At 46.2% G+C, this 15,518-nt stretch overlaps 1 protein-coding gene across 3 annotated transcripts in view; it reads left to right on the forward strand.

The window, feature by feature from the left end:
• usp32 (ubiquitin specific peptidase 32) overlaps positions 1-15,518 on the forward strand; it is a 105,582-nt gene that overhangs the window by 79,658 nt on the left and 10,406 nt on the right. For all 3 annotated transcript variants that reach the window (XM_082966797.1, XM_014163631.3, XM_014163633.3), the window contains exon 30: positions 3,167-3,358. In XM_082966797.1, the coding sequence (XP_082822923.1) occupies positions 3,167-3,358 (192 nt within the window). The remainder of the gene's footprint in view (positions 1-3,166; positions 3,359-15,518) is intronic.

A 15,518-nucleotide genomic window follows, 5' to 3' on the forward strand; every position in this document is an offset into this window, starting at 1 on the left:
AGCGTGGTATGATCGTCGGTGCCATGCGTTCTGGATCCATTATCTCAGAAACGGTTGACCTCCTGGGCTTTTTTACGTACGACAGTGTCTCGGGTTTACCGAGAACGGTGCTGTGGGCGAAAACTGCTCGTTGATGAGAGAAGTCAGAGGAGAATGGCAAGAATCGTGCAAGCTTACAGGCGAGCCACAACCAGACAAATAACTGCTCAGAATCAATCAATCAAATGTATTTATAAAGCCCTTCTTACATCAGCTGATATCTCAAAGTGCTGTACAGAAACCCAGCCTAAAACCCCAAACAGCAAGCAATGCAGGTGTAGAAGCACGGTGGCTAGGGAAAAACTCCCTAGAAAGGCCAAAACCTAGGAAGAAACCTAGAGAGGAACCAGGCTATGAGGGGTGGCCAGTCCTCTTCTGGCTGTGCCGGGTGGAGATTATAACAGAACATGGCCAAGATGTTCAAATGGTCATAGATGACCAGCAGGGTCAAATAATAATAATCACAGTGGTTGTAGAGGACGCAACAGGTCAGCACCTCAGGAGTAAATGTCAGAACAGCATCTTGGAACACAACTCGTCGGTCTTTGTCATGGATGGGCTATAGCAGCAGACGACCACACTGGATTCCACTCCTATCAGCTAAAAACAAGAAGAAGCAGCTCCAGTGGGCAGGCCGTCACCAACACTGGACAACTGAGGAGTGGAAAAACATTACCTGGTCCAACCAATCCTGGTTCCTGTTGTGTCATGCTGATGGCAGAGTCAGGATTTGGCGTAAGCAGCATGAGTCCATGGCTCCATCCTGCCTGGTCTCAACGGTACAGGCTGATGCCAGAGTCAGGATTTGGCGTAAGCAGCATGAGTCCATGGCTCCATCCTGCCTGGTCTCAACGGTACAGGCTGATGCCAGAGTCAGGATTTGGCGTAAGCAGCATGAGTCCATGGCTCCATCCTGCCTGGTCTCAACGGTACAGGCTGATGGCAGAGTCAGGATTTGGCGTAAGCAGCATGAGTCCATGGCTCCATCCTGCCTGGTCTCAACGGTACAGGCTGATGGCAGAGTCAGGATTTGGCTCCATCCTGCCTGGTCTCAACGGTACAGGCTGATGGCAGAGTCAGGATTTGGCTCCATCCTGCCTGGTCTCAACGGTACAGGCTGATGGCAGAGTCAGGATTTGGCTCCATCCTGCCTGGTCTCAACGGTACAGGCTGATGGCAGAGTCAGGATTTGGCGTAAGCAGCATGAGTCCATGGCTCCATCCTGCCTGGTCTCAACGGTACAGGCTGATGGCAGAGTCAGGATTTGGCTCCATCCTGCCTGGTCTCAACGGTACAGGCTGATGGCAGAGTCAGGATTTGGCTCCATCCTGCCTGGTCTCAACGGTACAGGCTGGTGGCGGTGGGGTACTAGTGTAGGGAATGTTTTCCTAGCACATTAGATCCCTTCATACCAATTGAGCAACAGTTGAACGCCACACCTTGTAGAATCCATTCCCTGAAGAATTCAGGCTGTTCTGGAGGCAAAGTTGGATCCGACCCAGTACTAGATGGGTGTACCGAATAAACTGGCCACTGAGTGTATATCATATAGAATATCCTACAGCCCTATACATACTGCTTCTATACAGCCCTACACCTCCCTCTACCAGACAGGAGCGTGTCAGTCATCAGATCCTATAGGACAGAATTACATCCACACAGGTGCTGGAGATATGTTGAGTATAAAGACGCATGATGGCACCAGAGACCTTTACCCAAATCAAATCACATCAAGGCTTCCTATCTCCCCTGGCTCTGTCCCTGATCTTAGAAATGTAGTGAGGAGGAGAGTCACAGGCCCCTCTCTATCTGTCCAGTCTAACCCCCTGTCTCCATCTGTCCCGTCTAACCCTAACCCCCTTCTCCCTGTCCCCATCTGTCCAGTCTAACCCCCTGTCCCCATCTGTCCAGTCTAACCCCCTGTCTCCATCTGTCCCGTCTAACCCCCTTCTCCATCTGTCCAGTCTAACCCCCTTCTCTATCTCCCTGTCTAACCCCCTGTCTCCATCTGTCCAGTCTAACCCCCTTCTCTATCTCCCTGTCTAACCCCCTTCTCCCTGTCTCCATCTGTCCAGTCTAACCCCCTTCTCTATCTCCCAGTCTAACCCCCTGTCTCCATCTGTCCAGTCTAACCCCCTTCTCCCTGTCTAACCCCCGTCTCTATCTGTCCAGTCTAACCCCCTGTCTCATCTGTCCAGTCTAACCCCCTGTCTCCCTGTCCACATCTGTCCCGTCTAACCCCCTGTCTCCATCTGTCCAGTCTAACCCCCTGTCTCCATCTGTCCAGTCTAACCCCCGTCTCCATCTGTCCAGTCTAACCCCCTGTCCCCATCTGTCCAGTCTAACCCCCTGTCCCCATCTGTCCCGTCTAACCCCCTTCCCCATCTGTCCAGTCTAACCCCCTTCCCCATCTGTCCAGTCTAACCCCCTGTCTCTATCTGTCCAGTCTAACCCCCTGTCTCTATCTGTCCAGTCTAACCCCCTGTCTCCATCTATCCAGTCTAACCCCCGTCTCCATCTGTCCAGTCTAACCCCCTGTCTCTATCTGTCCCGTCTAACCCCCTTCTCCATCTGTCCAGTCTAACCCCCTTCCCCATCTGTCCAGTCTAACCCCCTGTCTCCCTGTCCCCATCTGTCCCGTCTAACCCCCTTCTCCATCTGTCCAGTCTAACCCCCTTCCCCATCTGTCCAGTCTAACCCCCTGTCTCCCTGTCCCCATCTGTCCAGTCTAACCCCCTTCCCCATCTGTCCAGTCTAACCCCCTGTCTCCCTGTCCCCATCTGTCCCGTCTAACCCCCTTCTCCATCTGTCCAATCTAACCCCTTCCTCATCTGTCCAGTCTAACCCCCTGTCTCCATCTGTCCCGTCTAACCCCCTGTCTCCATCTGTCCAGTCTAACCCCCGTCCTCATCTGTCCCGTCTAACCCCCTTTTCCCTGTCGCCATCTGTCCCGTCTAACCCCCTTCTCCCTGTCTCCATCTGTCCAGTCTAACCCCCTTCTCCATCTGTCCCGTCTAACCCCCTTCCCTATCTGTCCCGTCTAACCCCCTTTTCCCTGTCTCCATCTGTCCTGTCTAACCCCCTTCTCCCCGTCTCTCTCTCTCTCTCTCTCTCTCTCTCTCTCTAGATAGTGGAGGAGCACTGTAGTGTGCAGCAGAGTCGCAGGGCCCAGGCTGAGCCCATCAGTCTAGACAGTTGTCTGAAGGCCTTCACCAGTGAGGAGGAGCTGGGAGAGGATGAGCTCTACTACTGCTCCAAGTGCAAGACCCACCGCCTGGCCACCAAGAAACTGGACCTGTGGAGGCTCCCGCCTATACTGGTCAGAACACTGACACACACACACACACACACACACACACACACACACACACACACACACACACACACACAGTAGCTAGATGTTATGAGGCTGCCACCCATACTGGTCAGAACACTGACACACACACACTGTACGCTGTAGTTAGATGTAATGAGGATACCAGATACTAGTGTTGCACAGTATACCCAAACTTCGCGACTTTTTCGAAACGAGAAGATGAAAAACGGTTCGGTACTAGATGTGTCTCACTTCATGTACGGATTGAGAGGATTCAGTCTGTCTTGTAATTTGTCTGAATCTTCTCAAGGGGGCGGTAGTAAGCTAGCCAGGCTACTTGTCTTCTCTAGGGGGCGGTAGTAAGCTAGCCAGGCTACTTGTCTTCTCTAGGGGGCGGCAGTAAGCTAGCCAGGCTACTTGTCTTCTCTAGGGGGCGGCAGTAAGCTAGCCAGGCTACTTGTCTTCTCTAGGGGGCGGTAGTAAGCTAGCCAGGCTACTTGTCTTCTCTAGGGGGCGGTAGTAAGCTAGCCAGGCTACTTGTCTTCTCTAGGGGGCGGCAGTAAGCTAGCCAGGCTACTTGTCTTCTCTAGGGGGCGGCAGTAAGCTAGCCAGGCTACTTGTCTTCTCTAGGGGGCGGCAGTAAGCTAGCCAGGCTACTTGTCTTCTCTAGGGGGCGGCAGTAAGCTAGCCAGGCTACTTGTCTTCTCTAGGGGGCGGCAGTAAGCTAGCCAGGCTACTTGTCTCCTCTAGGGGGCGGCAGTAAGCTAGCCAGGCTACTTGTCTTCTCTAGGGGGCGGTAGTAAGCTAGCCAGGCTACTTGTGCATGCAGCTGACACAGCCCGAGCCACATTTGATAAGCAAGGGAGAGGAGAGAGAATGCCGACAGCATGGCTTCTTCTAAGGAAAACATCATACCTCCACGTCCGCAGCTTGTTGACAACTGGCTCCAGAAAACTGGGAGTAATTTGTTTACAAAGCAGATGAGGACCAGCCCACCAAAACAACTAAGCAACAGGTGTTACAAAGCAGTGCAGTGGAAGGGAGGTTTAGTTCCAGAACAACAAACTATTTTCCACATTACATTTGCATTGGAACGCTATTCTACTAGCAACTAAATTCAAATATTTTTCGTGATAATGACGTGAACGTATCCCAAACATTAGGAACACCTTCCTAATATTGAATGGCACACACACACACACACACACACACACACACACACACACACACACACAGTCTCAAGGTTTAAAAATCCTTCTTTAACCCGTCTCCTCCCCTTCATCTACACTGATTTGAAGTGGATTTAACAAGTCACATCAATAAGGGATCATAATTTTCACCTGGTCAGTCTGTCATGGAAAGAGCAGGTGTTCTTAATGTTTTGTACACTAAGTGTATTCAACATGACATTATGAGCATTATAATGAGCATTATAATATGATTACAAAAGTAATGTGAAATGCACTCATAATTTATCTATGACAGCAATATACTGTACACAACGCAACATGTAAAGTGTTGGTTTCATGTTTCATGAGCTGAAATAAAAGATCCCAGAAATGTTCCATGTGCACAAAAAGTTAATTTCTCTAAAATGTTGTGCACAAATTTGTTTACATCCCTGTTAGTGAGCATTTCTCCTTTACCAAGATGATCCATCCACCTGACAGGTGTGGCATATCAAGAAGCTGATTAAATAGAATGATCATTACACAGGTGCACCTTGTGCTGGGGACAATAAATGGCACCTCTAAAATGTACAGTTTTGAGGGAGCGTGTAATTGGCATGCTGATTTAAGGAATGTCCACCAGAGCTGTTGCCAGATAATTTTGTTAATTTCTCTACCATAAGCCGCCTCCAACGTCATTTTAAAGAATTTGGCAGTACATCCAACCGACCTGACAACTGCTGACCAAGTATAACCACACCAGCCCAGGATTTCCACTTCTGGCTTCTTCACCTGCAGAATTATCTGAGACCAGCCACCCAGACATATGATGAAACAGAGGAGTATTTATGTCTGTAATAAAGCCCTTTTGTGGGGGAAAAACTCATTCTGATTGGCTGGGCCTGGCTCCCCAGTGGGTGTCCCTATGCCCTCCCAGGCCCAACCATGGCTGCGCCCCTTCCCAGTCATGTAAAATCCATAGATTAGGGCCTAATGAATTTTATTTATATTGACTGATTCCCTTATATGAACTGTAACTCAGTACAATCGTTGAAATTGTTGCATGTTGTGTTTTTATATTTTTGTTCAGTATATTTACACTACTTTGCATTTGTCTGGGCTTGTTAGCAGTAGCCAGCTAGCAGCCCTGGGTGGAGCATTGCACCATGGGAGTTGAAATGCACTCTGGGAATTGTAGTATTTTGTTGCGTTACAGCCTGTAATTTTAAATGGATATTTATTTGGATTTCATGTAATGGACATATAAAAAATAGTCCAAATTGGTGAAGTGAAATGAAAAAAATTACTAATTACTTGCATGCATATGTATTCACCCCCTTTGCTATGAAGCCCCTAAATAAGATCTGGTGCAGCCAATTACCTTCAGAAGTCACATAATTAGTTAGATTGCACACAGGTGGACTTTATTACTTTTTTCCCAAGATGGCGTAGCAATTCAGACGTCCTTTGTCTTCCTCTTGTCGTGTCCCGTGTATATATATATTTACATATTTTCTTCGCATATCTTTTTACATATTTTTTTTTTCTTCTAAAAACTCAACCTCAAAACACTCTCCTGCAACCCGCCTCACCAATTTAAAAAAGAAAAGTATTATTTACCTCATCTGAAATCCACAACAGAAGCTAGCCAGAGGTTAGCCAGTTCACTGGCTAACGTTGGAGTTCAGCTAGCCACGGTTAGCGGTCCTCAGCTATCCATTAGCTCGAAAAGCTATCGGCAATTTTTGTACAGCGCGACTCAGACCAGAGCTTACCGGACCTATTCTCTCTCCATATCCCCGGATTTCTACCGCAGGCTCTGGACGTTTACACCTGGATCTTGCAGCTAGCTAACTGCTACCTGAGTGACTATTGGCAACGTTGGTCCCGGAGTTAACATAAATCATTCCGGAGCTAGCCAGCTGAAGAGTTTCATCAGCCACTCCTGGGCTATTCCGGAGCTAGCCAGCTGAAGAGTTTCATCAGCCTCTCCTGGGCTATTCCGGAGCTAGCCAGCTGAAGAGTTTCATCAGCCACTCCTGGGCTATTCCGGAGCTAGCCAGCTGAAGAGTTCCATCAGCCTCTCCTGGGCTACAATCACCTATCCGGACCCGTTTTACTGCCGATGCGGAGCCCCATCGGGCCTTCACGACTGGACCACCGACGTTATCTGCCCGAGGGAGTTATCCAACTGGCCCCTCCGTTGCGACGTAACCCGAATGCCCATCTGCGGCCCACTAATCGTTAGCTGTCATATCGACTGCTATCTGAATAGGTCTGTCGGACAATTTTCTTGGGCCACTATAACTAACTATTTTACCACACAGAACCCCACTAATCTACAGACGGAATCGCACGAGGTGGCTAAAAACAGACCTCCATCTTCTACCAGCTTGCTACCTATGGCTCGGCTAGCTATCTAACTCTCACTTGACCCTTTGATCACTCGGCTAAGCATGCCTCTCCTTAATGTCAATATGCCTTGTCCATTGCTGTTCTGGTTAGTGTTTATTGGCTTATTTCACTGTAGAGCCTCTAGCCCTGCTCATTATACCTTATCCAACCTCTCAGCATGTGTGGGTGGAGGAACTATGACATCTTTTGGTTTCAATGATGTTTCTAGAGACAATATCTCTGTCATCATCACTCAATGCCTAGGTTTACCTCCACTGTACTCACATCTTACCATACCTTTGTCTGTACATTATACCATGAAGCTATTTTATCGCCCCCCCAGAAACCTGCTCCTTTTTCTCTCTATTCCGGACATCACAGACGACCAATTCTTATAGCTTTTAGCCGTACCCTTATACTTCTCTGTTCCTCTGGTGATGTAGAGGTGAATCCAGGCCCTGCAGTGCCTAGCTCCACTCCTACTCCCCAGGCGCTCTCTTTTGATGACTTCTGTAACCGTAATAGCCTTGGTTTCATGCATGTTAACATTAGAAGCCTCCTCCCTAAGTTTGTTTTATTCACTGCTTTAGCACACTCTGCCAACCCAGATGTCCTAGCAGGGTCTGAATCCTGGCTTAGGAAGTCCACCAAAAACTCTGAAATCTTCATCCCTAACTACAACGTTTTCAGACAAGATAGAACGGCCAAAGGGGGCGGTGTTAGCCTGCAGAGTTCTGTCCTACTATCCAGGTCTGTACCCAAAGAATTTGAACTTCTACTTTTAAAAATCCATCTCTCTAAAAACAAGTCTCTCACCGTTGCCGCCTGCTATAGACCACCCTCGGCCCCCAGCTGTGCTCTGGACACCATATGTGAACTGATTGCCCCCCATCTATCTTCAGAGCTCGTGCTACTAGGTGACCTAAACTGGGACATGCTTAACACCCCAGCCATCCTACAATCCAAGCTTGACGCCCTCAATCTCACACAAATTATTAATGAACCCACCAGGTACCACCCCAAAGCCGTAAACACTGGCACCCTCATAGATATCATCCTAACCAATTTGCCCTCTAAATACACCTCTGCTGTTTTCAACCAAGATCTCAGCGATCACTGCCTCATTGCCTGCATCCGTAATGGGTCTACGGTCAAACGACCTCCACTCATCACTGTCAAACACTCCCTGAAACATTTCAGCGAGCAAGCCTTCCTAATCGACCTGGCCCTGGTATCCTGGAAGAATATTGACCTCATCCCGTCAGTAGAGGATGCCTGGTTATTTTTTTTAAATGCCTTCCTCACCATCTTAAATAAGCATGCCCCATTCAAGAAATTTTGAACCAGGAACCGGTATAGCCCTTGGTTCTCCCCAGACCTGACTGCCCTTAACCAACACAAAAACATCCTATGGCGTTCTGCATTAGCATCAAACAGCCCCCGTGATATGCAACTTTTCAGGGAAGTTAGAAACCAATATACACAGGCAGTTAGAAAAGCTAAGGCTAGCTTTTTCAAGCAGAAATTTGCTTCCTGCAACACAAATTCAAAAAAGTTCTGGGACATTGTAAAGTCCATGGAGAATAAGAACACCTCCTCCCAACTGCCCCCTGCACTGATGCTAGGAAACTCTGTCACCACTGATAAACCCATTATAATTGAGAATTTCAATAACCATTTTTCTACGGCTGGCCATGCTTTCCACCTGGCTACCCCTACTGCAGTCAACAGCACTGCACCCCCCACAGCTACTCGCCCAAGCCTTCCCCACTTCTCCTTCTCCCAAATACATTCAGAGCTGGTAATGGGTGCACCTCAGCGACGCTCAAGGTCCTAAATGATATCGTAACCGCCATCGATAAGAAACAATACTGTGCTGCCGTTTTCATTGACCTGGCCAAAGCTTTCGACTCTGTCAATCACCACATCCTCATCGGCAGGCTCAATAGCCTTGGTTTCTCTAATGATTGCATCGCCTGGTTCACCAACTACTTCTCTGATAGAGTTCAGTGTGTCAAATCGGAGGGCCTGTTGTCCGGACCTCTGGCAGTCTCTATGGGGGTGCCACAGGGTTCAATTCTTGGGCCAACTCTTTACTCTGTATATATCAATGATGTCGCTCTTGCTGCTGGTGAGTCTCTGATCCACCTCTACGCAGACGACACCATTCTGTATACTTCTGGCCCTTCTTTGGACACTGTGTTAACAACCCTCCAGACGAGCTTCAATGCCATACAAATCTCCTTCCGTGGCCTCCAACTGCTCCTAAATACAAGTAAAACTAAATGCATGCTCTTCAACCGATCGCTGCCTGCACCTGCCCGCCTGTCCTGCATCACTACTCTGGACGGTTCTGACTTAGAATATGTGGACAACTACAAATACCTAGGTGTCTGGTTAGACTGTAAACTCTCCTTCCAGACTCACATCAAACATCTCCAATCCAAAGTTAAATCAAGAATTGGCTTCCTATTTCGCAACAAAGCATCCTTCACTCATGCTGCCAAACATACTGTCGTAAAACTGACCATCCTACCGATCCTCGACTTTGGCGATGTCATTTACAAAATAGCCTCCAATACCCTACTCAACAAACTGGATGCAGTCTATCACAGTGCCATCCGTTTTGTCACCAAGCCCCATATACTACCCACCACTGCGACCTGTACGCTCTCGTTGGCTGGCCTTCGCTTCATAATCGTCGCCAAACCCACTGGCTCCAGGTCATCTACAAGACCCTGCTAGGTAAAGTCCCCCCTTATCTCCGCTCACTGGTCACCATAGCAGCACCCACCTGTAGCACGCGCTCCAGCAGGTATATCTCTCTGGTCACCCCCCAAAGCCAATTCCTCCTTTGGCCGTCTCTCTTTCCAGTTCTCTGCTGCCAATGACTGGAACGAACTACAAAAATCTCTGAAACTGGAAACACTTATCTCCCTCACTAGCTTTAAGCACCAGCTGTCAGAGCAGCTCACAGATCACTGCACCTGTACATAGCCCATCTATAATTTAGCAACAACTACCTCTTCCCCTACTGTATTTATTTATTTTATTTATTTTATTTTGCTCCTTTGCACCCCATTATCTCTATTTCTACTTTGCACTTTCTTCTACTACAAATCTACCATTCCAGTGTTTTACTTGCTATATTGTATTTACTTTGCCACCATGGACTTTTTTGCCTTTACCTCCCTTATCTCACCTCATTTGCAGACATTGTACATAGACTTATTTTTCTACTGTATTATTGACTGTATATTTGTTTTACTCCATGTGTAACTCTGTGTTGTTGTATGTTGTCGAACTGCTTTGCTTTATCTTGGCCAGGTTGCAATTGTAAATGAGAACTTGTTCTCAACTTGCCTACCTGGGTAAATAAAGGTGAAATAAAAAAAATAAAAAAAATGTAAGTGTCACATGATCTCAGTGTATATATACACCTGTTCTGAAAGGCCCCAGAGTCTGCAATACCACTAAGCAAGGGGCACCACCAAGCAAGCGGCACCATGAAGACCAAGGAGCTCTCCAAACAGGTCAGGGACAAAGTTGTGGAGAATTACAGATCAGGATTGGGTTATAAAAAAATATCTGAAACTTTGAACATCCCACGGAGCACCATTTTAAATCCATTATTAAAAAATGGAAAGAATATGGCACCACAACAAACCTGCCAAGAGAGGGCCGTCCACCAAAACTCACGGACCAGGCAAGGAGAGGCAACAAAGAGACCAAAGATAACCCTGAAAGAGCTACAAATCTCCACAGCGGATATTGGAGTATCTGTCCATAGGACCACTTTAAGCCATAGACTCCACAGAGCTGGGCTTTACGGAAGAGTGGCCAGAAAAAAAACATTGCTTAAAGAAAGAAATGAGCAAACATGTTTGGTGTTAGCCAAAAGGCATGTGGGAGACTCCCCAAACATATGGAAGAAGGTACTCTGGTCAGATGAGACTAAAATTGAGCTTTTTGGCCATCAAGAAAAACGCTATGTCTGGCGCAAACCCAACACCTTTCATCACCCCGAGAACACCATCCCCACATTGAAGCATGGTGGTGGCAGCATGCTGTGGGGATGTTTTTCATCGGCAGGGACTGGGAAACTGGTCAGAATTGAAAGAATGATGGATGGCGCTAAATAAAGGGAAATTCTTGAGGGAAACCTGTTTCAGTCTTCCAGAGATTTGAGACTGTGACGGCGGTTCACCTTCCAGCAGGACAATGACCCTAAGCATACTGCTAAAGCAACACTCGAGTGGTTTAAGGGGAAACATTTAAATGTATTGGAATGGCATAGTCAAAACCTGGGGGGGGGGGGGGGGGTGGGATAGTTATGCACACAAGTTTTCTGTTGTTATGTCTTATTTCTTGTTTTCACAATAAAACATATTTTGCATCTTCAAAGTGGTAGGCATGTTGTGTGAATCAAATTATACAAACCCCCCCCAAAATATTTTAATTCCAGGTTGTGGGCAGCAAAATAGGAAAAATGCCAAGGGGGGTGAATACCCATAAAACCTGGTTAAACTGACAATTTTTCCAATTGTTTTTCCGCCATTTCATTTTTCTGATAATGGATTTTAGAAACACTGAAAAAAAGGGCTGTGTTTCGTGTAGGCTTACAAAGCGTGATGTTTATAACCATGTAAATCTCTCTCTCTCCTAAAATCCCCTATGGAAAAAATGAATTGTGGGAAAATGATTGGAACCATTTCCCTGTATGACTGCTAGGTTTTATGGGTATTATGACTTCTACTGTGGTACTCTGTGGTCTGTCAGTATTAGACATGTCATGACCCCACCTGCCTGTGGGGAAAACAACCTGTGGTTACCTAGGTTACCCCATTTGGCTCACAGCAAAAACACTTGACCTTTTTCAAATACAATTTTGTTGTTGTCGGCTTGTTTTAGTAAATAACAAAACTACATTTTAAGAAAAGTACAATATGTCTAAAGATTACTTTTCAACATTGCCCGCTCCCGAGCGTTTTCACTCCTTACAAAAATGTAGTATTCTAGGGCTTCCCTCATGCCCCTTTTCTTGACGGTGCTAGCAGCCACGTGACTGAGTGCTACCGACTGGAACATTAAGCTAGCCAAGACCAACAACACAAAAAAAACTGACTATAAAGCAACAAGTAGTTAGTAGTAGTACAAACAGACTATACTCAACAAGTTAAATATCTTACTTGTGATGAATTGTTTTCCGCAAACATACTGTATGTACGTGTAGCCTACTTGGACACGCCGGTCCCCACATTTCCAACTCTCTCACGCCATCTGTACTTTTTACTTTACTTTTTATACTATTTATATTTTTGCCAACTTTTACTTCACCACATTACCCCCCCAAAAAATAATGTACTTTTTACTCCATACAATTTCCTTGACACCCAAAAGTACTCGTTACATTTTGAGTGGAAAATGGTCCAATTCACACACTTCTCAAGAGAACGTCCCAGTTCATCCCTACTGCCTCTGATCTGGCGGACTCAAGTCAAATCAAATTGTATTTGTCACATGTGCCGAATACAACAGGTGTAGACCTTACAGTGAAATGCTTACTGACAAGCACTTAACCAACAATGCAGTTTTAAGAAAATATCATATATATATTTTTTTAAGTTAAGAGATAAGAATAACAACTAATTAAAGAGCAGCAGTAAATAACAATAGCAGGGCTATATACAGGGGGTACCGGTACAGAGTCAATGTGGAGGCTATATACAGGGGGTACCGGTACAGAGTCAATGTGGAGGCTATATACAGGGGGTACCGGTACAGAGTCAATAGCGGGGCTATATACAGGGGGTACCGGTACAGAGTCAATGTGGAGGCTATATACAGGTGGTACCGGTACAGAGTCAATGTGGAGGCTATATACAGGGGGTACCGGTACAGAGTCAATGTGGAGGCTATATACAGGGGGTACCGGTACAGAGTCAATAGCGGGGCTATATACAGGGGGTACCGGTACAGAGTCAATGTGGAGGCTATATACAGGTGGTACCGGTACAGAGTCAATGTGGAGGCTATATACAGGGGGTACCGGTACAGAGTCATTGTCAATGTGCAGGGGCACCGGTGTCGAGGTAATTGAAGTAATATGTACTCACTAAACACAAATGCTTTGTTTGTAAGTTGTGTTGGAGTGTGCCAATGGCTATCATGCCGTCTGGTTTGCTTAATATAAGGAATTTGAAATGGTTTATACTTTTACTTTTGATACTTAAGTACAGGCCAGCAGCATACCACCCTGCATCCCACTGCTGACTTGCTTCTGAAGCTAAGCAGGGTTGGTCCTGGTCAGTCCCTGGATGGGAGACCAAATGCTGCTGGACATGGTGTTGGAGGGCCAGTAGGAGGCACTCTTTCCTCTAGTCTAAAAACAATATCCCAATGCCCCAGGGCAATGATTGGGGACATTGCCCTGTGTAGGGTGCCGTCTTTCGGATGGGACGTTAAAGGAGTGTCCTGACTCTCTGAGGTCATTAAAGATCCCATTGCACTTATACTAAGAGTAGTGGTGTTAACCCCGGTGTCCTGGCTAAATTCCCAATCTGTCCCTCATACCATCACGGTCACCTAATCATCCCCAACTTAATTTTGACTCATTCAATATCTCCTCTCCCCTGTAACTATTCCCCAGGTTGTTGCTGTAAATAAGAATGTGTTCTCAGTCAACTTACCTGGTAAAATAACGGTTCAATAAAAATAAAAATAAACATTTTAGAAATTCCATTTACTTTTGGTACTTAAGTATATTTAAAACCAAATACTTTCAAACTTTTACTCAAGTAGTATTTTACTGGGTGACTTTTGAGTCATTTCCTATTAAGGTATCTTGACTTTTACTCAAGTCTGATTATTGGGTACTTTTTCTTTTGTTATTTCTGTATGACAAAAATCGACAATGAAGTTGTCTCTTTGACCACCATTTCTAAATGGGAAAGAATATTAGTTTTATGCCCAATTTATGGCCGTGGTCGAAGGGAATTATTTATTACGTGAATATCGACTCGGAGTATAGGGAAATAATGCATGCTATCGAATACCATGCAAGCCAATCATTTTAACATTTTTTTACATTTTAGTCATTTAGCAGACGCTCTTATCCAGAGCGACTTACAGTAGTGAATGCATACATTTCATGCATTTTGTATTTTTTTTTTGTACTGGCCCCACGTGGGAATCGAACCCACAACCCTGGCGTTGCACACACCATGCTCTACCAGCTGAGCCACAGAAACAAATATTCAATGCTATGGTATAATTAGCTATAATGAATCATAGGTCTAATAAATATCATGGCATATGACCCAATACGTCCAAAGACTAGCAAATTAACCCCTGATATGTATCAAATTACATTTTAAAATAGTTCATATGTAATTGTACACTTTATTTTCTATGCTCTGCGTCTCAGGAATGGTTTTGCATCAGGAACATTTAAGATATTGTTGTATTATTTAACATAGTGTTTTATTTGTTGAAGAACTGAATATAAAACACATTCTGTGTTATTTTAGTTGGTCACCAGTTATCAACATGTTGTTTAATGTTTCTCTAAATTAAACCCAGTGGTTATTCTGTGACTTTAGATATTAGGCTTTTTTGGGGGGGGGGGGGGGGGGTTCACGTATTTATGTATTGAGTATCGTGATACTAATCCAGGTATCGAAGTAAAAATTCTGGTATCGTGACAACACTATCAGATACTGTAGTTAGATGTTATGAGGCTACCAGATGCTGTAGTTAGATGTTATGATGCTACCAGGTAGTTAGATGTTATGTGGCTACCAGGTAGTTAGATGTTATGATGCTACCAGGTAGTTAGATGTTATGAGGCTACCAGATACTGTAGTTAGATGTTATGAGGCTACCAGATACTGTAGTTAGATGTTATGAGGCTACCAGATACTGTAGTTAGATGTTATGATGCTACCAGGTAGTTAGATGGTATGAGACTACCAGATACTGTAGATAGATGTTATGAGGAAGTAGTGCACTATAGAGAATAGGGTGCCATTTGGGAGGTACCTTAAGTTTTTCAGAACATCCACAGGATGGTGCACATGATACACTACTACATGGCACCCAGCCTCACTACATGGCGCCCAGCCTCGCTACATGGCGCCCAGCCTCACTACATGGCGCCCACCATCACTACATGGCGCCCAGCCTCACTACATGGCGCCCACCATCACTACATGGCGCCCAGCCTCACTACATGGCGCCCACCATCACTACATGGCGCCCAGCCTCACTACATGGCGCCCACCATCACTACATGGCGCCCAGCCTCACTACATGGCGCCCACCATCACTACATGGCGCCCAGCCTCACTACATGGCGCCCACCATCACTACATGGCGCCCAGCCTCACCACATGGCGCCCAGCCTCACTACATGGCGCCCACCATCACTACATGGCGCCCAGCCTCACTACATGGCGCCCACCATCACTACATGGCGCCCACCATCACTACATGGCGCCCACCATCACCACATGGCGCCCAGCCTCACTACATGGCGCCCACCATCACTACATGGCGCCCACCATCACTACATGGCGCCCAGCCTCACTACATGGCGCCCA

Source organism: Salmo salar, chromosome 20 (genome assembly GCF_965601325.2).
Source record: "Salmo salar chromosome 20, fSalSal1, whole genome shotgun sequence".
Lineage (NCBI taxonomy): Eukaryota > Metazoa > Chordata > Actinopteri > Salmoniformes > Salmonidae > Salmo > Salmo salar.